The 22,805-nt window shown below is 41.8% G+C and overlaps 3 protein-coding genes across 5 annotated transcripts; all 3 read right to left on the bottom strand.

The window, feature by feature from the left end:
- Window positions 1–5,491: 5,491 nt before the first annotated feature.
- Window positions 5,492–12,191, bottom strand: PPP1R11 (protein phosphatase 1 regulatory inhibitor subunit 11). Of its 2 annotated transcripts, none has more exons than XM_081936233.1 (3): window positions 11,834–12,191; window positions 7,529–7,637; window positions 5,492–6,100 (listed from the first exon to the last, which is right to left on the bottom strand). In XM_081936233.1, the coding sequence occupies exons 1-3, from the start codon at window positions 11,885–11,887 to the stop codon at window positions 5,880–5,882; spliced, it is 384 nt and encodes a 127-aa protein (XP_081792359.1). In that variant the 5' UTR covers window positions 11,888–12,191; the 3' UTR covers window positions 5,492–5,879. The 2 variants fall into 2 exon arrangements, with proteins under 2 accessions (XP_081792359.1, XP_081792358.1); XM_081936232.1 differs by having other exon boundaries at window positions 11,822–12,180.
- A 2,410-nt stretch (window positions 12,192–14,601) lies between these two features.
- On the bottom strand, window positions 14,602–22,293 carry POLR1H (RNA polymerase I subunit H). Of its 2 annotated transcripts, none has more exons than XM_081936250.1 (5): window positions 22,174–22,293; window positions 20,803–20,955; window positions 16,938–17,035; window positions 16,011–16,120; window positions 14,602–14,971 (listed from the first exon to the last, which is right to left on the bottom strand). In XM_081936250.1, the coding sequence occupies exons 2-5, from the start codon at window positions 20,930–20,932 to the stop codon at window positions 14,947–14,949; spliced, it is 363 nt and encodes a 120-aa protein (XP_081792376.1). In that variant the 5' UTR covers window positions 20,933–20,955; window positions 22,174–22,293; the 3' UTR covers window positions 14,602–14,946. The 2 variants fall into 2 exon arrangements, with proteins under 2 accessions (XP_081792376.1, XP_081792377.1); XM_081936251.1 differs by lacking the exon at window positions 22,174–22,293 and adding an exon at window positions 21,595–22,157.
- On the bottom strand, window positions 17,885–19,984 carry LOC309383357 (kinesin-like protein KIF2C). The gene is given in 3 exon segments (XM_081935822.1): window positions 17,885–18,533; window positions 18,535–19,208; window positions 19,212–19,984. Coding segments are annotated over 3 exon segments (1,566 nt in total). The 5' UTR covers window positions 19,926–19,984; the 3' UTR covers window positions 17,885–18,355.
- Window positions 22,294–22,805: the final 512 nt, after the last annotated feature.

Here is a 22,805-nt window from a genome sequence, read left to right as displayed (position 1 = left end):
AGTGCAGGAAAACAAGTAGAAAACCTCCTGTAACAAATTCACCTTCTCCTCTAAATATGATGCATTGCTAAAAGGCCCTTCAGGCACAGCCTAACTTCAAATACATCCCAGAAGTTGGGGCCTGTTGAAATACCTATTTAATTGTTCCTACATGAGCATGGTCTCTCTGCCTCAGCATGCGGGAATGATGTATTTTAAGGCAGATGACAAGCTGATTACTGTAACACAGCCAGTTTCCATCCGATGTTGGCATGGAGGCTGCTTGGAGAATGCAAAGGCGTGATGTGTTTTGTGCAAAACACTGAAGATTTCTCTTGAAACGACCACCCATTTCATGGGGGGCTCTTGTCATTTTAAACAACAGCTGTTTCTAGAATATTACAGGTAGTCCCCGAGTTCTGACTAATGGAGCCTGCCTATCTCAATTGTAAAGTCGTGACACAGTCAAAAATCAGGGCCACCCATTAGACTGATCCGATTTTACCATTTTTGTGTCGGCCACTGAGCAAACAACGTGGTTACACGAACCAACGGTTCGCTATGGGCTGGTTTTGCCAAAAACTGGAAGTAAATTTCAGCAAAGAAATCCATCATAAAACATGTGTCACATAACCGCGGGACACTTCAAATGACTGCACATGCAGCCAGGTTGCTGAGCACCCAAAGTGCAGACCTGTGAGCCCTAACGAAGTCTGTCACTTAGTGACAGGTCATAAGTCAAGGACTTTCTGTACTAGTGTATTTGAGAGGCAGGAATCTGGATAACCATCGGATGGCAGCAGAGAAACAGAAAGGCTGGAGTTTTGTTGGTCAGATATGATTAGACTAATCTAGAAATCCCATGGATGAATAAGTAGTATATTCGTGTATTACCTAGGCAGGTAAAAACTTCAGCAGTAGTTTTTGTAGTTGTTAAAGTACCATTTTATTAAGAAAAGATAAGAAACTAAAAGGAATCCACCTGGAGCTGAGCAGAGCACCCTATCAAGGACATGGAAGGAACAAAAAGAAAGAAAGAAAGAAGTGGGAGAGGGCTGATAAACCTTTTGACGTCTCACGGGAAAAATGTTCCTCCCAGTTTTTAATTCTTTTTAATCTTTGTTCCTGTAGCTGACAGCCATAAATAACAGGCACTCTCTAGAGTTCTGTGCCTGCACCTGCTCAAAAGAAAGATTCAAAGTAGGGGATTTTAAAGGATTCTCCCCACATCAACAATTCCCTTGTACTGAATGGTCATGAATTTGAGCAAACTTGGGAGCCTCATCATTTGTCATTTTAGCTTGAACCAAGGATTTGTGAGATACAGAAATGGGAGGGATGAGCTGCTAAATTTCTGCAGGTTCAACTAAGTCATAGGACCAATGGCTGATCTCCACCAGCTGGATATCCAGGCTTTCGTTGGTAGCCCAATCTGCTTCTATGTGTGCCCCAAAGTCTGTATTTTTATTTAGTGGGATTTACCACTTACATGGTAGTTTTAAGCTTGTGTATCATCTAGGTGAGTTGCTAATGTGAGAAAAGAAATGGCAGGCAATGCGTTGCAATTTTGATCTTGAGTAATAATGATGTTATTTGTTATAATTGGCTGTCTTGCCTCCGCCTGATGGATAACTATGTTCTGGCAGAAGAGAGGCTGGGTAGCATCGAGATATTCGCATCCTCTGCGGCATTTTGAGTTAAGCGTCCCTATCCTGCCATTCTGGAGTACCACATGTACAGTAAAGAGCAGCTGGCATCCATCTGCTCTTATGATCATGCTTCTCTGTGAAGGGAAGAAACACCAGAAAAAGGGAAGGAGATAAGCACAACCTGCCACGGTTAAAATTGAGTGGTTTCGTCGCAATGTATGTTGGATCACTGCAGAATCCACAATGTATTTTGTTCAAAACAGAGCCATATATGATGACTGTGTAGCTTTTGCTTTCCGACAAGACTTAATCCCAGAGTTAGGCAAGTCAGCCATTGTAGAATCAATTATGCAAAACAGACCTTTATGCTCGAGGCGGAATTTATATTTCAGATTCTTAAAGTGCAAAATGCACATCAAGCTGTTTATAAGCAGCATCAGATGCAAAACCAAAGAGGTCAACAGAGAGGCTGACCCCAGAAACTGAAATTCCTGCCACATTATAAAAACGCAACAGCACAACAAAAATTATCCAGCCCAACTTTCTTTCTTAGAAAACACATATTTTAAGGTTTCAAGCAGGGTATGTGGCTTTTCCAATAATTAAATTTTCAGGACTGTGCTCCTTCTGCCCCCAGAGGTGGTATATAGCTCTCTTAGCCAAGAGTCTCCAGAGAGGCCTATACGAGGTGTTAAGCCATACTGTGTCTTCTCTGATTTTGGCTTGGGCTGTGAAGGAACTAAGAAACTATGAATTACTCAACAAACTCATGTTGTAAGACATTTATCCCAGCAATGTATAGCTTTACTCTCCACATGCGTGTAAAATTCTCCTTTAGAACTATGCTTATGTGGTGACCTTGCTCCCCCTTTTGGTCTAAAAAAATAATAAGATGTATTTTTTCCCATTTTTGTGCTGGAGGCTTTTGCTTTTGGGGTTTTCTACGTACAAAATCCGTGACCTGTGAGTGAACTACACATTTTTCCTAGTCCCTTGTGGGATGGGGAAAGCAAACTAACGTTTTCCTGGCTAAAATGCCACAAACATTTAAAACAGGAGCATCTGAAATACTGCTAGAGCAGGGGTAAGGCAAGAATCTTCCACTGGATTGCTGGCGACTACTCAGAAGCACAGGGAAGTTGTAATCCTTCATACTGTGGGACCAAGTGCTGCTGAGAATCGGATTCCCCATCCTTAACTTAGGAAAAGGTTTAAAAACCTTAGTTACCAGATCAAGTATAAAGCATTATATTCGGACGGACATCCATTTTAAGAACTTTATATATTATTCATTGAACAGACATTTTATTCTTCAGTATATTTATAATCTGCTTCTCCATGAAGCTCAAGGCAGCTTTCCCACGGTTCCAAACATTCCAAATGAACAAAAATCTGACATGTCAACCAGCAAAATCCATACAATTGAAGTATTCAAACCATGAACTTTGGCACAGGCTCAGCACTTCAGGATGCAAGAGCTTGACAGTCTGGCATAGCTTTTCAAAACAGGGGGCCTTTCAAATGTTAGGACAAAACCACCCAGCAATTCCCAGCAACAGGGAGAGTGGTAGCAAAATCATCCAATCAATGGGTTATCCAAATAACCAGTGGCTTTGGTTGGCCATTCAACGTAATGTACTTTAGATTAGAGCTATTCCAGGAATGTTTTAAAATGGAAACAATCCTAACTCAGGGTTTCAGGCAAAATCTTAATGGTTGAAACTGAAAGTGTAAGAAGGCTTACAAGTTGAGAGGGTGAAAAACCTCTTTGATTTGAGCTTCTGGTCTCCTAATGTTAATGCTTACCAATTTCCTACAATACTATGCATGTAATTTCTATTAAGCTATTTAATGTTAAGGCTGCCACCCTCAGAAATACGCAGGCAGGCTTGTTTTATCTGCCAAGCATGACTTTTATTGAATTGAACTAGAATTAAATTGCTGTATGAAAAAAATTGACACAAATATGTCATATGCAAAACTTGACACTCAGTAGTGCATATTGAGATGGGGGCGTTGCTTAAATTCAGTCCCACACTTAGGTTACTGCAGGGATCCAGGAAGCCAAGGCTTTAGTTCAAATGTAGGAATCTATACTATATATTTTAATGCCTTTAAAAAATATGAACATTCTATTTTCCAACAAGGCCAACCAGAAACTGCCTAAATGACCTCCCAGTCATTTTGCCTAATTATGTGCTTTCCTGTAAACATATTTTATACAGCAATTCTTATGTTTGCTGGACCAGTCCCACTGAACTCTCCCATCCAACGTCCTATTTTGCAACATGTTAGCTATGAAATATACCAATCACGGAGGCACAGGTGATGTCAGGTGATTGTGAGCAAATACATATCTTACTTCTTTGGTGGGGAAAAAAAAGACAGTAATACTAGAATAGAAGCTTATCTAACTTGCTCAGATTTATACATCTGTAGAATTTGTATTGTGCGTTTGTGGGGGGGGGGGAGCAAAGAGCACATAATGAAGTCCATAAGCTCAACCAACTACAATATTTAACCAAATTGTGCCATGCAACTTGCCTAAAAATAGTGACCAGGTATGAGGTTTATCACAAAATGCCAGGAGGTCCAGCCTTCTTCTGTTATTTTGTAACCCAAATTTTATCTAGCTGAGAACACAAAACACAAGAGGCTTCTCTGAAACCCAAAACTTTCCTGCACAGACTTCTTCCCTAAGCCAAGAACCCACTTCGGCAAATAAGTGATGCAAAAATTAGCAGGGATAAAGCCGCACTAAGGAGAAAGATTGTCTTCCTCATATTTTAAAGGTTTCCACTGAGAATGATCATGCACCTTCAACTTTTAATCTCTGAAAAAAAATAGTTCATCGTGGTGGCTAAGAAACATGCCTGCTGTAAGGCTCACTAAACTGAGTCTGCTTATCTGTCCAAAAGGTTACACTGCTGTGAACATTTTTTTGTGGAATGTGAATTTTTTTTTTAATATCAGCAGGGTGCTCAAATAATCACAGGCAGGAGAGAGATGTTGAGAATGTACAATTGTCTCTTCTCTCGCATCAAACCACAGGCAGCCAGAATAATCAAATGTTCATGCAACGGAAGGTCCCATTCCTCAGGTTCCTGCGGAGTCCAACGTGGTTTCAGGAAATGTCGTATTTAATATGAACTTCTGCCCAGGCAATGGAATATAACAGGGATTGTGCAAGGTGACCATGGGGATTTCATCAATTGTAGGTTTTCAGACTGGGCCCAACTTTTTTTTTTTTTAGTCCATTCATCAGCCTGTGCCTTTGAATACAACATTCATCTCTTTTACATCTTTCAAGTTCCTCTCAACCCCAAATCAGTAAGACTCCCAATGTTTCCAACCACTTCCCCTGTCCTTTGTACCCTCTCCATTCCTTTCGTTCCCACTACTAAGAATTCTTACAGACTTCTATATAAGAAAAACAAAAACAAAAAAATCACGGGGGGGTGTGTCCTTTTAAGAAGGTACCTGAAGACAAGTGGAGATTGTCGTGTTATCACTGATGAAGTGGCATCAACACCTACCCTTTCCCAGGAACTAGGAGCCTAAGAGAGTGGAGAGACCTGATGACTGCATCTTTAAGGCAGCATTACGTCGAGCGATTTTGCATGAGTGAGTCTGCAGGTGGGAGGCAGTGGAGCTGACAGTGAAAGTGATGCAGGCTCAGCGCACAAGAAGAATACAAGCGGTGGATTGTAGGTTTCTTACACAGAGCTAAAAAAAAAAGGACCAATGGGAAAGGAACCTGCAATAAAGGAAGAAACCATAGATACTCATGAAGACAAGGGGAAGGAGAAAAGATCTTGGTCAAAGCTCTATCACTGCTCTTCTCAAAGCAGACCTACTCCCCGTCACATTCATCACTGATAACAAATATTTAATTAAGTTGCAGGGGGTGGGGGGAAATCAGCCACAGTACCCAAGAAGGTCCTGTCAATACATTCCTTGTTGGGTAGGGTGAGGATGGGTGGCATCAGACAGACTCACCAGCCACAGATGGATAAGAGACAACAGTAGCAGCACTGACACAAGACAGGCGTGGAGCTGGGTGTGCGTGCCCTCCCTCCCCTCCCCTCCCTCCCCCTTACCCACAGTCAAGGCAGCACCAGCACATGACAGCTGAGAACTGGAGGTATAGGCCTTCCCTTCTTTTCATCCCTCGCCTCAGTTGGGGCAGTGTCAGTCCTCCTTTGGGGGAGAGATGAGGAGCTCCTTCTCTGCCCCATGGCCAAGTATGGTTCAGTGCTGCATGGCCCCTGCATGGTTTTGGTCAGGTAGCTCCACCTTCTTGGTGTTGTTCTCCTTTGGGCCAGTATCTCCTGCTTTAGGCTGTGCCTTCCCCCGCTGGCTTTTCCTGTGGCCTCGGATGCAATGGGCATTGCCGCAGCCTTCATCGTCCTCATCCTCGCTCTCTGTTGAGCTCTCATCAAAAGCCCGGGGCTTCTCGTAGATGCAGCAGCCTGTGTTGAGGAAAGGGAAGAAGCAGAGAGGAATGGCAAGAAGGTAAGGTAAAAAGGACTCAGAGGCAAATACATTGTGGACATAAAAAAGAAGGCGGAATAACAAACAAAAAAAGAGAACACAGGAAGAATAAAGAGATATTGTGAACATGGAGGGAAGTGAAGAAAGTATGGCATGGGACAGTGTTTAATAAAATGAAAAATGAATGAAATATACAAAGTGGAAATATTGGATGCATGAAGATAAGGAATTGAAGGAAATGGCAGACAGTGAAGAAGGAAGAACAGAAGGAAGAGAACACGAGAGGGATAATTTATGCACAGAAATACAACAATCCAACCGCAATTACAGCAATGGGAGAGGAGACAAAAGAAGAGTCACTTGCTCACTTTATCTCCCAGCAATTCCCACTTTTGGAAAATGAAAGGACTATGCAGACTTTCTTCAAACTCAGGACATTTTTCTCTATCCCTCCCAGATGAATCTATAGCGGTCCCCAAACTTGGCAACTTTAAGACTTGTGGACTTCAACTCCCAGAATTCTCCAGCCAACTCCAGAATTCTGGCAGTTGAAGTCCACAAGTCTTAAAGTTGCCAAGTTTGGGGACCCCTGATCTATAGGGATCAGATCAGCAGTCAGGAGCAAATAATTCACTTTTCTGACACATGTCAGGATGGAAGAGATACAGCAAGTTCTTAGCCTCTTTATAGCCAAGCCACCAAGGAAAAATAGAGACTCTACACTAGGCTTGAATCCTGTAGCAATTCTTCTTGTTGCTCATTTATTTGGCCAGGGACCCGCAGGGAGTAATTAGAAATAGGACAAATGGCATCTCTCCAGTTAATTCACTTATTGTTATAGTAATATATCTATCCTCCTGTGATCGTCGCAAGATGCCTTCTCATCAAATTTCCGATAAGTACTGCTAAGTACCTATGGTTAATTGAGGCAATTAGTATCCTCTCCAGGCTACAATGTCATAAGTAACCTGGTGTCCCCAAAGCTTATCATTTCCAACTGAAGTTAAGGTGATATTCTAAACATCAAAAAAAAAAAAAAAGATCAACCATGGAACATGTCCATTATAGCAAGTGGCTTCCCAGTAGAGGACCAGGATGGGCTAGCATATATGATGATACAGGACTCCACCTATTTTCCCAGGAATCCCCTATTTCCATTACTTTGTCAGTACACTGTGGAACTTGATTTCATTACCTATGCTTACATTTCGATATTGTATGCTAGAGAAGGTGACCAGTCACATGGCCTTTAAGAATACTTGAGAGTAACCCTAAAGCCAATAATCTAAATGTAAAAAATGAGTTAGCCTCAAGTAGTGCGTCCTGGATGATGCACTCACATCAGGAGAAATATAAGTAAAGAGGAAGAACTTGAAGAAACAATGGTAGAGAAGGGCAGTGCTCACATTTAGAAGATCTCCGTCCCAAGTGCTCATTGTCCACTGTGTCACTTGACCATTCCACCTTCTTGGATGGCTTTCGTTTTCTTAATTTGATAGTGAGACTACGATTTTCCTGGGAAGAGGACAGAAGGGAAGAGGGTTTGATAAACAGATAATCAAAGAATTTCCCATTCAATATACAACAGCTTGATTTTCAATTCTGCAGAATACTTTCTACATAGCTGTACCTGAGGGGAAAATAAAACCTCTTTATTTTTGCCAGTAAAGATAACTCCACAGTTCTGCAGGCAACTTCAAAGTTTAATTGCTGCTGCTTTTCTGATCAAACCCTACCTATACCACAAGAACTTATGCCATTAACTTGCATAGGAGACGAAAGAAATAAACATACATTGAAACAATTCTTAGAGTTTATATTTTAATAGGTTCTGTGAAATGTGAGCTGTCTGTAGAGAACCCAAGACTTAATTGAATTCTATATAAGAGCTCTTAGGTTTCATGAAGAGCACGAATAGAAAAACATTTAAATGGGCAGCACTGAAACAATACAATGTGGTACTTCAATATTATATCCACTAACAATCACATCAGGGCATTTTAGCCAGTGACGTGCAGTCAGGGGAGGCAGGGCCTCACCGCTCTCATCATGAAAAAAAAAAACATTACTCCGGGAAGCCATGAAAGTGGCTGGGGGAGGCGCGCGGCTTGGTTTAGCCTCCCTGGACATCGCAGCAGCAGCCCCAAGTGCACCAATCTCACCATTTTTTGCATCGGGTGAGCCCAGGATCCTTCCAAGGGGAATGGGACCACATGTGCAGGAGGCTCCTCAGCGCCAGCCTCAGATCAGCGCAGCCACGGTCCCCTTCATGTTGGCTCAGGAAGGAGGGGAGTGGGACCACGTGTGCAGGGGAAGATGACCGTGGCTCGTGCTGATCTGAGGCTGGCGCTGAGGAGCCTCCTGCACACGTGACCCCATTCCCCTTGCAAGGATCTCGGGCTCGCCCGATGCAAAAAATGCCTAGGTAACATAATCAGTGCTAGAAGGGAGGGGGGGGGAGGAGAAAGGAGAAGTTTATCTTCTCAGAAATGTCTTCTCAGTGGAGCTGTGGCAGCCTGCCTGTCCCTTTCTGATATTTCTGAGAAGAGAAACTTCTCCAGTCGGGCTGCGCCCGTGCGATCGGAGCAACCACGTGGTTGGATGACGTCACCAGCCTCACCAGCCATAAATCTCACTGCACGTCACTGATTTTAGCACAGTGCTTCTTCCTAAAACAAAATACTGTATCTTAATATAGAGAAAATTTAAATGATATACATGCTTGATATGATACATCTATTCATCAATAGTCTTGATTTACAACCATAATGGAACCTGCCCATCATGGTTAAGTTGTAAGGTGACTCGGTCACATAATTGTCATTATGCAATTTGCAAAAAAAAAAAGGAAAAGGAAAAGAAAAGAACAGAAAAAAGAAGTGCTAGTTTTCAACAAAACCAATGTCATCTTACTGCAGGACACTACAAATAGTGTCCTGCAGTAAGGCAACAAAAACGGAATGCACAGGTACAGTATAGGTGATACCTTACTCAGTAGTAGTAACTGTGAAAGGGATCTTGGAGTCCTAGTGGACAACCATTTAAATATGAGCCAGCAGTGTGCAGCAGCTGCCAAAAAAGCCAACACAGTTCTAGGCTGCATCAACAGAGGGATAGAATCAAGATCACGTGAAGTGTTAATACCACTTTATAATGCCTTGGTAAGGCCACACTTGGAATACTGCATTCAGTTCTGGTCGCCACGATGTAAAAAAGATGTGGAGACTCTAGAAAGAGTGCAGAGAAGAGCAACAAAGATGATTAGGGGACTGGAGACTAAAACATATGAAGAACGGTTGCAGGAACTGGGTATGTTTAGCTTAAGAGAAAGAAGGACTAGGGGAGACATGATAGCATTATTCCAATATCTCAGAGGTTGCCACAAAGAAGAGGGAGTCAAACTATTCTCCAAAGCACCTGAGGGTAGAACAAGAAGCAATGGGTGGAAACTAATCAAGGAGAGAAGCAACTTAGAACTGAGGAGAAATTTCCTGACAGTGAGAACAATTAATCAGTGGAACAGCTTGCCTCCAGAAGTTGTGAATGCCCCAACACTGGAAGTCTTTAAGAAGATGTTGGATAGCTATTTGTCTGAAACGGTATAGGGTTTCCTGCCTAGGCAGGGGGTTGGACTAGAAGACCTCCAAGGTCCCTTCCAACTCTACTATTGTATTGTAAATAACTGTAAATAAGCCCAAGGTAGGTCTGTTGTAACTTGGTCAACAAAGCAACCGGTTGTAATTTGAGGACCATCTGTAATTGAAAAAATACTATAGGTGGTTTAAGTGATCGTGAGTCAAATTCTCTCAGCCTCTTGCAATATCCAAGGTAAAAGTAAACATCATATAAACAATGTCTTTGAAGGCAGTTGATAAATGTAAACAAAAAAAAAACACCAATATGTGCCTCCTTGAAATAATTTCAATTGCACTAGCAACACTACTGGATCACACCAAAGCTTCTGATCAATAGGCCTGTACACATACTCCTTTTGGGCAATTCAGTTCACAAGGGGTTCAGCTGAATCTCTGAATTAAGTTTATCATGAAATTTGTTTCTAAATTCAAACATCGATTTGATCAAATGGTTCCCTGAATCAGAGAACTTCAAATCAATCTATTTTGGACGCCTTTAGCACATATGCATTCTTAGCTTGTGAAGCATTCAAACCATCCTTCTTCAGAGGTGGGTAAAATAAGGACCCAGATGGTTGGGGTGGCAAAAAGTAAAACCGCTTAGAGGGCTGGAAAGCCCTGTGAAGCGGTATCAAAGAAGTGCTATTGCTAGCGCTATCCCAAAGGTGCTTTTTTAAGGAGGCAACTGGACTTCCTTGTTTTTTTCTTTTGAAGATGGTTTGCTTCTCATCCCATCCAAGAAGCTACTTCAGCTCTGACAGGATAGTGGGGAATGGAAGGATGTATATTCCTTGCCAGACAGCTAAGTCATTTGCATTCATTTAGAGGGTCCTTGAGGCCACCTGGAGGTTTATCTGTGTCCTCAGGGTCACCTAATTAGTGCCAATATTCTTGTAGTCTGCATTTTTTTCTCTGGAAATCCATTCCTACTCCCACACCATTCAAAGGGTGTTCATCCCAAATTGTATAATTAAAAGTCTGTAGAGATTCTCAGTCTGTATCTGTATTCTAAAAGTCTGTAGAGACCCTGAGGACACAGATAAACCTCCAAGGGCTTCAAGGACCCTCTAAAAGGATGCAAATGACCAGCTGTCTGCAAGGAGCATAAATCCTTCCATTCCCCACCATCCATTCGAAGCTGAAGAAGCTTCTTGGACGAGGAGCAAAATGTCTTCAAAAGTCAAAAAAACCTAAGAAAGTTCAATTGCGTCCTGAAAAAAAAAAAAAGCACCTTTGGGACAACCATGAGCGGGACAACGGAGAATCTCTACAGAATTTTAGCTATACCATTTGGGATGAGCACCCTTTGAATGGTGTGGGAGTAGGAATGGATTTCCAGAGAACCAAAATTGCAGACCACAGGAACCAAAAGCACCTCTCAGGTGACTGTGGATACAGATAAACCTCCATGGGCTTCAAGGACCCTCTAAAAAAGGTTGCAAATGACCAGCTGTCTGCAAGGACTGTAAGTATCCTTCCATTCCCCATTATCTTGTCAAGAGCTGAAGACGCCTCTTGGATGAGAAGCGAAACGCCTTCAAAAGACAAAAAAACAAGGAAGTCCAGTTGCCTGCTGAAAAAAAAAAAACCCTTCTGGGACAACCATCACCTGGAGAATCTCTTGTTACAGGCTTATTGCCAGCGCAAATTAAATATTCTGAGACAGAAGCTTCCATTTCCAAATCTGCTCCTTTTGTTGTTAGCGGCGAAGTCATGTCCGACCCATTGCAACTCCATGGACAACGTTCCTCCAGGCCTTCCTGTCCTCTACCATCCCCCGGAGTCCATTTAAGCTCACAAAAGACCTGCCCTCCTCCGCTACTTAAAGCCATTGGCCGCCCAAAGGATCGCAAGCCTTCCCTTCTTCCATCGCGGCCTTGCTCGACGCCCCCAAAGCCCACCGACCCGCTTCGTGGTTGCCACGGCAACCGCAGGTGCCGAGGTTCCGCGGGCGGGGCTCCTCCCTCTCCTCCATCGTCATCATGGTTGCCATGGCGCCGGCTGCACCTCCGCCCCCCCACCCCCACCCCCAATAGCCTTCCCCACCCCCGTCCCTCTCCTCACCGGCTCAATCACCTCCGTCTCGGTGACGGTCGTGGTCGCTCCCACGCTAGAAGTGGACTCGGCCATGCTGCGGCAAAGATGCCGGGAGAGCCCGGCCAACGGATGGAGCTGCTTTGCGCGGGAGGGAAGAATATCCGTGGAGCCCCCCCGCTCCAGGACTCTCGGCGGAGCCCTCCCCCGGCCTCGCGTCAGCTCCCGGCGCCTGTTCAACCGCAGCACCCCAACTCGCACGCTGCAGTCACCGCCTCTCTCCCTGGCAGCAGGAGCGGCCGTCGATTCCCACTTCCTACTTCCGGTGTATGTGCGTGGCTTTAACCGGTCCCCGTGGAGATTCCAGACTCACTTCCGGTGTGCGAAAAAGGAATCCTAGATGATAGATTAACAGAGTTGGAAGGGACCTTGTAGGTCATCTAGTCCAACCCCCACCCCACCCCCGCCCAAACAGGAGGACCGGCTGAGGGTGTTAAGAGACGGGAGATTTCTTTTCAGCTATCCTCGGCTTTCCTATGCTCTTGTGTTGGCGGAGGTTAGTTCTGAAGATGATGGACTGCCATCTGTCAGAAATGGTGTAGTCTCCTGTTTGAGGGGGGGGGGGCGCGTTGGACTAGATGACCTACAACATCCCTTCCAACCAGTGGTGAAATTCAATTTTTTTTACTACCCGTTCTATGGGCGTGGCTTGCTGGGCGTGGCAGGGGAAGGATACTGCAAAATCCCCATTCCCTCCCCACTCTGGGGCCAGCCAGTTGCCAGCTCTCTCAAAATTTCCACTAGTGGTTCTCCAGAACCTGCTGAATTTCGCCCCTGCTTCCACTCTGTTGATCTATGATCATTAGCATGAAATAATCCTAGTTTTGAATTCAGCGAAGATGGATTTTTGTTTACAGCAGCCCCGAAGCTTTGACCGGAGGATGACCATGGAAACTCGATTGTAAAAAAATTCGGGTTTTGTGTTATGGGAGTCTGGAGTATTTTATCTGATTCAGCTGTCGCAGCCATTAACTTTCACATCTTTAATTCTAACTCAACTCCAGGGAACCTCACTCCATATGAAGAGTCACATTTTTATTTTCTTATTTTGTTTGAATTTGTAATTTTTTTTTGATGAATAAATACATTAGAACAGCTGAGTTCTATTAAAGAGGGTTGTGTGGAGTTTGATGACAAAGAACCCTATAGCCTTTTAAATGTCTGTTCCAGCCTTAGAAATGCTGACTCATCAAATCCTACTTCATAATGTTTATTAAAGAGTTAAAATGTTAAAGAGGACTCTTCACCATTAAGTCTAAAACTAAAAGTATCAAAGAATTTCAAATTCTCACATTGTAGCCTGATATTTTCCTGATATAATTGGAATAAAAAAACGACAGGAATTCATTTGTCAGTTTATGCAAACATAAAAGCTGCCCCCTTAAGCACTAGCTTCTCTAGGGCTGCCTAAAGATGCTTTAGGACTAAGATGCTAGTTTCTGATTAGATCCCCTTTGCATTAGAGTAAATTTCCAAAGGGTCCACTAAGGAACACTTTTTGCTAGGGACAGTGCATGAGTCGAATCGAAAAGATGATGCCCACCTCCCCAAACGACTAAATTATGCAACACCACCAAAGAGCATGCTTCTGTCCTTCCTCCCAATTAGAGTGCTGAGTCCATGCCTTGGAGAAGAATTGGAATAAAATAACCCTACCACTTTTCAATATTCAAGCCAGTTCCCAGTATTCTGTCATATTGAATACGATCAAGAACTCAAATTTTGGAAACCCAAGAGGCAGAGTGATAGAAGACAGCACCGTAATATAGGGCACTAAGGACCCACAATAATTTAAAAGGTGAAGGTTGCATATCAGTGTTACGCTATCCAACTGCAATGAACTTTCAGCAAAGCCTCTTCAGACCATTTTTGAATCTTCAAGGTGCTTTGATGTTGTGTTAGCAGTTAGTGACCAGTAGGAGTCACTATGCAACAGGTTTGGTTGTTACTGAAATGATTCAGGCTAGATAATCTTATACTGTACTACTAGGCTAGATGGTCTGTGTTCAACTGCTTAACAGGATTTGAACCTACATGTCCTAAATTAGAACCTACATGTCCCAAATCAGAAAACTTGCTAATATGAAGGCATATAAAAAAAGGAAGGTATTAATTGCATGGCTTCTATAAAATTACCTTTTCTCTAGGCTACTGACAGCCAGGCTAAGTTAACTTAAAAGTCACAAAGTGCAGGGCCCGTGGGTTCAAATCATATTAAAAGACTGGACATCAAACATCGAGTATGGAGGATGCAGACTGCCTGAAAAGTCCCAATAAAGGCAAAAGTGATTGAATAGTGCTTCCTATTTCTCTGCAGTTAGTACAATATCTAAAAACTATACAAGCAGCTCCATCTCTTTGAAGGAGAGGCAGTGTTGAGACCCACATTAACAAAAATCAAAAATTTGCATAGCTTCTTCATGATATCTGGTGGCGGGGCCAAAAGGAACCCAAGAAAGACTACAAATTATTCCTATCATGATCACTTACTTGCTAATGCAGTCTCACGTCAATTTCCCCAAGAACCAGAAAGCAGAAGAATTAGATCCTTTTACAAAATATAGAATTACAATCATACAATTGCATTGCTAAGCAACCACCCACAAAGACTCCTCTTACTCCATTTTGAAACAGAATTCAGAGCTGCGTGAATAAAACCATAACATATTCAAAGGAGAGTGGAAGATCTCTCTTGCCCCTTGTCCTGTGAAAAACTCAGAAGCTTATAGTAGCAGGAGGAACCAGTACAATTCAATAAAAAAACATGAATTTATAGGGATATAAATGCACATAACAGCAGCAATAAAGAAAAACTTGCAACTCAGCATGTTTTGATTACTGTTCTTTCACTGATCGAAACAGTTGAGGAAAAGGAGACTTGAAGTCTACAAGGCCATTTGTCGGGTCCTGTTTTTGCTGTTTCCATTTCCATTTGAACTGTGCAATCGGTCATCAACTGCCACTCATCCAATTTAAATAAGACGCTTCTAAAGCATCTAAGAATGTTACAGTCTCTTCATAAAAAGTCCAAAAATAATTCTCTTTCATGTTTGGAGTTTTTAAGTACTGTCTTCCACCCATTTTGGCAAACATGATTAAGAATCTTCTTTCTCCTGGAACCTAGAATTTAAAGAATACATGGTGTAAATACTCTGAGATGTATTATATAGTTCCATGGAATTGCTGATGCTGGATCAGTTAATGACTCATGTACAATCATTTTACAGGCAGCGATTAATTTGTAACATCTATACAACTCTCCCACTTGTTTTATACATAATCTAAATAACCTGACAAGTTAGATGATTTCAGAAGCAGAATAGGCAAGAGAATGAAGACTCATCTGAGGCCTATTGTGCAGAAAAATCTGGAGCCATCATCAAATGGTATCCCCAATACTTATCTTTGAAAAGAACTCAGATGAGTACTGGAGATGAACAAGAGTGGTAGTTATGGTCAGTCATCCTACTTGCAGTGTATATAGTCTTCCTATGATGGTGCTGCAAATGTGGGTCTTGGTGCTCAGTTCAAATTATCACATCACAGCATCCCATGGTCATCTGATCACAATTTGCAACCTTCTTTGGTGGCTTCCTACAAGCATAGTCAACTGGGAAGCCAGCAAGAGGTTGCAAATGGCAACCTGTTGAAGCCCCTGCTATATAACGTGCAGTGATTCACTTAACAACAGCAACAAGGAGTGCTAGAATTTCCATCACTAAGGGTCATGGTCACATGACATTGTGCTTTATGGCTGCTTTACTGTCATTAAGTGAGGACTACATGTGCTAAAATGAATTGTAAATTAAATTAAGTTTTTAAAGTCCTCCTGGAACTCAGATAAATCCCCACCACGGAGTATCATCAGGTATGAGGCTACTGCAGAAAAACCTCTGCCTTTAGGACCACAATCACAGCTTCTACTGGTGAACCAGAAAACACAGTTTCATATTCCTGAGATTTGTATAGATTTAAATAATCTCTGAATAAAAATAGTAAAATACATAAATCCTAAATTGTTTACGGTTTTAAGAGATAATCCTTACATTTAATGTTGAGTCCTGTAACAAGCAAACAATACAACTGGGACAAAACAAATACGACCTAATGTAAAATATCATCATAAGCGGACGGAGAGGGGCAATATACCAGCTCTTACTTGCATTGGATGCAGGTGTAGAAAACGGTCTGCCCTTCATCTGCAGATCTCATCTGTCGAGTATGGTAGGCCATGCCCTCATGCCCACACTGAGGACATTTTCTGTCAATCTGAAAAGATTGAAATGAACAAAATAAGTGTTCAGTAAACCTTCTGATGTTGGTGCGGCAGAATCCTTAAGGTACAATTGAGGACTTATTCCTGTAAATCCTTTGGCAAGGAGTACAGGCTGCAAGTCCACTTAAAAGGTTCCCCTCACACATATGTGGTAGTCGTTCCTGACTCTAGGGGGCGGTGCTTATCGTCATTTCAAAGCCAGCGCTGTCTGAAGCCATCTCCATGGTCATGTGGCCAGCATGAAATGCTTTTGAACTGCTAGGTTGGCAGAAGCTGGGACAAGTAATGGGAGCTCACCCCGTTACGCAGCACTAGGGATTTGAACTGCCAAATTGCCGATCGACAAGCTCAGCATCTTAGCCACTGAGCCACTGCGTCCCTCTACAAGTGCCCTTATACAAGCTTATATCTTGGGTATACCTTCTGCATGCAGTTTTTAAAAATCTAAGAACAATGTTAGTCTTTCCTCAAGGGTAAACGTGCCAAGCTGACTTGACTTCTCTGTAAAGGAATTCATTTCTACCCTTGTGTTCATTTTCCCCTCTGCAGCTATTCCAGATTTGACTGAATATTTCTAAAATTGTTTCCAGAAAATATAGCCAAACCCTATTTGAAATGTTTGATGGGGGCACAATGGTGTCTGTTATTTCCCAGGTCATCACAAGGTGACCCAGATGCCATTTGCAAGGGTGACATAATTATGCAAATAAAGCAAACTCACAAATTATATAATTTACATTATTTGCCTATTGACACCATCATGCCTACGATGCTTAATGGAACCAATAAATAGTCTTCTCATTCACTCACCAGTGGACCCTTAACTTCTTTTCCTTCTTCGGCAGTCAAGGAAGAGAAATCTATCTTGTTGAATGTGACAGATGTACGGATGACTCTCTTTTCAAAATCTATGCAAAGGAAAAAAATGTACGGAGAATAATTAAAGTGCTCATTAATTCAACCTTGTCGATTTCTTCTTTTTTATTTCTGTGCTTTTAAGTCAATATTGACTCCGGGCAATTGCTTAGACAAGTCTCTGCAATTTTCCAAGGCAAGGTTTTTGAAGTGTGCTGCCTTTGTCTTCTTCCCTAAGGCTGTCAAAAAGGGACTGGACCAAGGTCACCAAGATGGCATCATGCCTAAGGCAGGACTAGAACTCACAGTCTCCCGATTTCTAGTCTGGTGCCTTAACCTCTATACCAAACTGGTTTTATATTTCATCTAATGTTCCTTATATTCTCACAATTTGGAGTGGAACACATGATCACTAAAGCTTTGTTGTTTCCAACAACTTTAACATGTCAGGAAAGGGATTAAATTACAACTTTTCTCTGACAACTAGTTTTCTAAATCAAGGGTATCACTTTTTGTATCATTTTTTTTTATTTTCAAAGATTGTCTTCTTTTTTTTTAATATATAATTATTTATTTTTCAGTAGCAAAACAAGATTTTTTAAAAGTAAAACTGTGGTTTAATAAAGGTTTCTATCTTAGAATCTTTGATTTTAGGTGGAACCGCACATACTTATGGCTATCAGTTTCCAGAAATTTATCCTTCAGTAGCCCTATTTTTATGTGCACTTGTGACAATCATTTTTAGACAATAACTATCTGAAAAGAACAGCCGATTTAAAGAGAAATGTCATCCAGTAGCACAAGTCCACCTACTTATCCAATTGGATTCTTCACTCAAAGTGAAAAGATCAGAACAAACTAGAGAGCTACAGAAAGTGCCCTAGTGCTTTACAAGGCAGTAGTTAATGAATTCAGAAAAAAATTTTTAACAGTTTCACTCACTTTTTCTATCTTAAGGACAGCAAATCCAGTTTAAAATCCACTGCTTTGCACTTACTGGCAACATAAAAAATATTTAGTCAAAGATTCTATATACACTAGAAATATGCACACGCTTAACAAGTAACATCAATAAGGCACCCTTATGCAGCTTTCAGTATTATAATAGGGGGGGGGGGGGAGTCCTAGACATTTTGTCCGTGAGCTGTCCCTTTCCTGCATCAGGTTTAAAAGACCCACTCAAAGCAAATAGGCTGGATTATCTGTTTGCTTTTAAAGTGCATTAATTGCCAACCAAATAAGTGACAGATAAATAAAGGGGGGCAAAGGTTCATTTAACGGGTGGGCAGTTATTGACGGCGACGTCGATTCACGTGCTTGCTGGCTTGCTCTTCCTTTTGCATGGCTAGCGTTAGTTCATGAAGAGTCTCTTGTTATACCTTCATGATTTCCTTAAGTTGTTCTACTGCTTTCTCTATCAATTCGCTATCCCGGGTGCGAAGATCACGAAAACTGGGCAGATGAGGCGACAGCTCATCTTCAGAAAGTTCAGGAATATAGTCCGATTCCTCTATGTTAACGTGTTCACACTCCGTTTCCATAGTTTTGTGCCTCGCCAGCTGATCCATTGCTAGGAAGTTCCTTCACTCTATCAGCATATCGCAAGGTATTTAGAGTATATTCACAGGAACTCACGGCTGGGGAAATCATTGCAAATATGCAAGTTCTGGAATTTGTTCCAATGAAAGAATCCCTCAGCACCTGAGTAAGTTTACTTTCCCGAAAAGGTGTATGTTGTTTATTTTGACCTACAGCACGAATACATTCCTTTAGTGCCAGCAAGCTTTTGTTTATTTCCGCTGCTTCCATCCATGTCTGACGATCAGCACTAGAGGTATCAGCACCCCTCTCATTGGCAGCTAAATCCATCAAGGAGAACTTGCCATGAAGCTTTCCCTTTTTACGCAGAATAATTTGAAAGCAAGCATGCGATTGAGAGGAACTGGAATTGGCAGATGTACGTCCAGATGTCCTGCAGGCGCTTCCTACTTCAATCATTCGGATAACATCCTCAGCACTATTCACACGCATTTCTTGTAGGCCAACAACCTGGACCTGTTGTTTGCCATCCTCCAGCACCCGCAGCTTTGCTTTTTTGTTTAAAAGATCAAATAACTTTCCATTATATATCTCAAAGAAGGTCACATATACGTCTAGGCCTTGGGCCCTATATCGTGGCTGACTCTGAAGGAGGAATACATCCTGTGCTGCAAAAGCGTATATTCCTTATGCAGCCTTCTGTACTTTTCCAGAGAAGTGTCTTCCCATGGTATGAGTTTTTCCACTACCAGTTTGGCCATAGGCAAAACATGTAGCTTTCCCTCCTTCAAAAACACTGTGCACAAGTGGTCTAGCAGCAAACCAGTAAACCATCTCATTGGTAGCTTTTTCATCAAACGAGAAGTCAAATCGAAAAGGCTGGTTTTTAAGATATTTTGTCAGATCCACCTTCATCTTTGGTTCATGCACCAGGATGCTGTTCTTGCTAACAACAGTGATTATATCACATTCTTTCTTTCCAAGTTCTTGCTTATTTAAGGGTCGTTTTCTCACACAGACACAAATTCTATGCTCTGATTCTATTGGATCACTCATTGATAAAGATTGGCAATTAATAGTACTTCGGTATTCTTTAACCATTCGTGCAAAATCCCAATTTGGACAATTACTGTCAAATTCCTGTGTAGTTACATTGTTTTGAACTGGAATGCTCTCTTTTACATCAGCAACAACTGCAGGTGTAGAAAGTTCTGGATTTATTGCTATCACATCATCAAAGTAAATCTCTTTCTCTTTGACAGAGTTGCCCTCCGTCCATTCTACAAATACAGTCATTTCTTCCAAACGTACTCTTTTGATAGCTGCACCATGGACTGAACCATTGCTCCGCTCAATATTAATCGATAAGCCAGGCTGAAGGCACTTGTAAATGTTGGAATCCATACTACACTGCCAGAGAAATCTCAAGACGCCTGCAAACTAGACCGCTACCGCACCCAAAGATTGTCTTCTTTATGAAATGACATACCCTAGTTACAAATGATATACTTTAATCTCTTCTGCTGTTTTGAAAAATTAAGCAATTAAGGACTCAGAATAAACACCGTAGTTCCGTATTTAAACAGAAAATTAATAATTTCCAACTTAAATGGATATTCATTACAGTAAAGAAACCCCACCCCCTAATAGTACATTAAACTGAGATTCTATTCATTGCTTCAATATTTTGGGGAATATTAAAAAGGCAGGATAAAATATTTCCCCTAAAGGAGAAATGGGAAAAAAACCAGCAGAAACCAGCCCCAGTTTCCGTGCCCCAAGCAGAAACTGAGGAGGCCAGTTTCTAGAAATGCAAATTTGGTAATCCATTCAGAGAGACAGGGTCAGGCAGAAACTTCAGACAAGCAACACAATCAAGCCAAAGGTTGACAAAATTAACTTAAACACCTAGGATTTGCATTTCCCCTTTTGCCTATAGCCAGCCATGACCCCTACCTGACCCCATAGGAATCCAGAAGGTATAAAACCCGCCCACTCTAAAGTCTATTTTGTCAGCTGTCCCAGAATCACATGTTGTTGGTAGTTCTGCTTCATCAATAAAGGGAACCTTTCTTTCCTATTAGCCCTCATTTTATTTCCAGTGCCTTTCTCCTGGCTTGGAACTGGACCCAGACCGAACTGAATGACTGAACTCAAATGGGAAAGATAGAAGCAATTACCATTTTCGTCTAATAAAAGAGCACTGAAAAGTATGTTTAGAATTTGGGACCTATGAATTTAAATCCTCCTGTAAAACATACACTTATAAAACAGAACTGACCTTTCACATCAATGTTGAAAGAGCAACAGGGACACATCACCTTATCCTGGATACCTGGCAGGGGCAGGACAGTACCACACTCAGGACAAAAATCAAGTTCTGACTCAAAGCAGGAACCTCCTTGTTCCATAATGACAAAGTAAACCAGAGGCTCTATAGGAAAAAAAAACATACACACACATAATCATAAAAATCAAAAGGTGATCCCAGAATAATTACTCACCCCCTACCTTAATAATAGAATCTTTTGAGGGCCACTTGAAATATCTGATCTTCTTTTGCTGGTGTTTCCCCCCCCCCCCAATCTTACATGGAAAAGCCCCTTTCCCTTAATCAATCATTCATGATCAGCTCTAATATTAAAATTATTATTTTTGGGTCTGCTTCTTTGTCAAATAAATAGGGACAGATCTCTTTCCCTATAGCTTTAAACCCAGAAAGAGGAGAGAGCGAAAACTGGAGTAAATAGTGGAAGAATTACTGTATACAATGCGGTTATATGAACTCTGTTAGCCATTTTTCAAAAAAAATATTCCAAAACGTTTAGTCCTAGCTAGTTTAACGTGGATCTGTCTTTTCAAGTAACTGTTAATACTGTACATTTTGCCATATAATTTATTTGCCATATAAGAAACAAAGATAAATGTTCCCAAATGATGGATCGTCATTGGCCATCGGGACCAGGACTAATACAAGCTGAAATTCAACCACAATTCCAGAGTCATACATTTCCCTCTTTTCTCGATATACCAAACTTGCCCCAAACGCTACTTGACAATTCCAGAGTCATACATTTCCCTCTTTTCTCGATATACCAAACTTGCCCAAACGCTGCTTGACTCGTCCGCAGAAAAGTAAAAATGCTCTTCATCGAGAAGCTAGATCGCCTCTGCATGAAGTTTCTCATCAACGTGACTAAAAGGGGTTCGCGCCTTGGCATTTCGCGGTCCCAGTCACCAAAAGAAGCAGATGGTCTACTTCTGCAGAACAGTAGTTGCATCTACTTCCATTTTTCTTCGGTTTGGAAGCGCTTCGGTGAGTTGGATGACGAATTGCGTCATTTCTGGCCAGCACATTAATGTGGCTGCACAGGCTGAGAATAATGGTGATTGGAATCCAATTCCCTCCAAGTCTGGAGTAAGAGACACACGAAGAAAGGTTGCGCCTAAGTTTTTGAGAAGAACAATGCTGCTTCTCACTTGGGTCTCTTTGAGCTGAGAAAAATCGAGCAATTTAAATTTTCATGCAGTTTCTCTCCTGCAATCTTAAGCGTAATGTAGAGTGGAGGAGCTGGTGATTGCATCTTAAAGTCCAAAACGCTCGAATCATAATCACAATCGATATAATCGATAATAAACATCATAATAATACCTTTGCCCCCTGCCCATTTAAAAGCACTCGCCGGCTTCTAAATGTAACTCCACGTGCAGCCTCAGAAAGAATGCACAATTCATTTCCTGGAGAAACAAGCTCGGAAGCGCAGAGTGGCCACCCTTCAAGAGCAGTAGAAAATAAAATAAGCGCGGCTAGACTGTCCATGCAAGAATCCTATTTTGCCTCTAGTGGTGAATTTTCTACTCATTCTTCCCCCTGATAGGGGGTGCGTTCATATATAAGGCTACAATGTTTGTTTCCAACCAAGTATCTGAAAAAGCTTACCCCAGAACCCATGCAGCGACTTGTCCAAGCACTCTCCGAGATCCAGAGACGGTTGAACGGGGCAAGAAGATAAAGGGTCACATTGGAGCCCATAATGCAGATAATACCCTATTCTACATTTTTCACAGTTATATGGCACATCTTTTATTGCAAAGACAATTTACACTGTGAAACTTTCCAAAAGTTGTTATTGGTCAGAAAATATGCATAATAGCGCAATTGGAGATTCAGGAAACCAACCTCTGCATCTTTTTCAACGATATCTTCAGAACTGAAGAACCACATAGAAATGAACAGAACAATATAATGCAAATTTAATAGATATTTGTTTATACTTCTTAACT

This window comes from Natrix helvetica (genome assembly GCF_964273705.1).
Source record: "Natrix helvetica genome assembly, chromosome: 1".
Classification (NCBI taxonomy): Eukaryota; Metazoa; Chordata; class Lepidosauria; order Squamata; family Natricidae; genus Natrix; species Natrix helvetica.
This window is presented reverse-complemented; position numbering and strand designations above follow the sequence as displayed.

Excerpts from the sequence above, each read along its gene's own strand:
- PPP1R11 (XM_081936232.1), bottom strand. The coding sequence starts at position 11,887 with ATGGCCGAGTCCACTTCTAGCGTGGGAGCGACCACGACCGTCACCGAG. Across the intron at positions 7,638-11,821 it reads AGACGGAGGTGATTGAGCCG|GAAAATCGTAGTCTCACTAT; the intron begins GTGAGGAGAGGG and ends TCCTCTTCCCAG. Across the intron at positions 6,101-7,528 it reads GGGACGGAGATCTTCTAAAT|GCTGCTGCATCTACGAGAAG; the intron begins GTGAGCACTGCC and ends TCCTCAACACAG.
- POLR1H (XM_081936250.1), bottom strand. The coding sequence starts at position 20,932 with ATGGAACAAGGAGGTTCCTGCTTTGAGTCAGAACTTGATTTTTGTCCT. Across the intron at positions 16,121-16,937 it reads AAGAAGTTAAGGGTCCACTG|ATTGACAGAAAATGTCCTCA; the intron begins GTGAGTGAATGA and ends CAATCTTTTCAG. Across the intron at positions 14,972-16,010 it reads TACACCTGCATCCAATGCAA|GTTCCAGGAGAAAGAAGATT; the intron begins GTAAGAGCTGGT and ends TTTAAATTCTAG.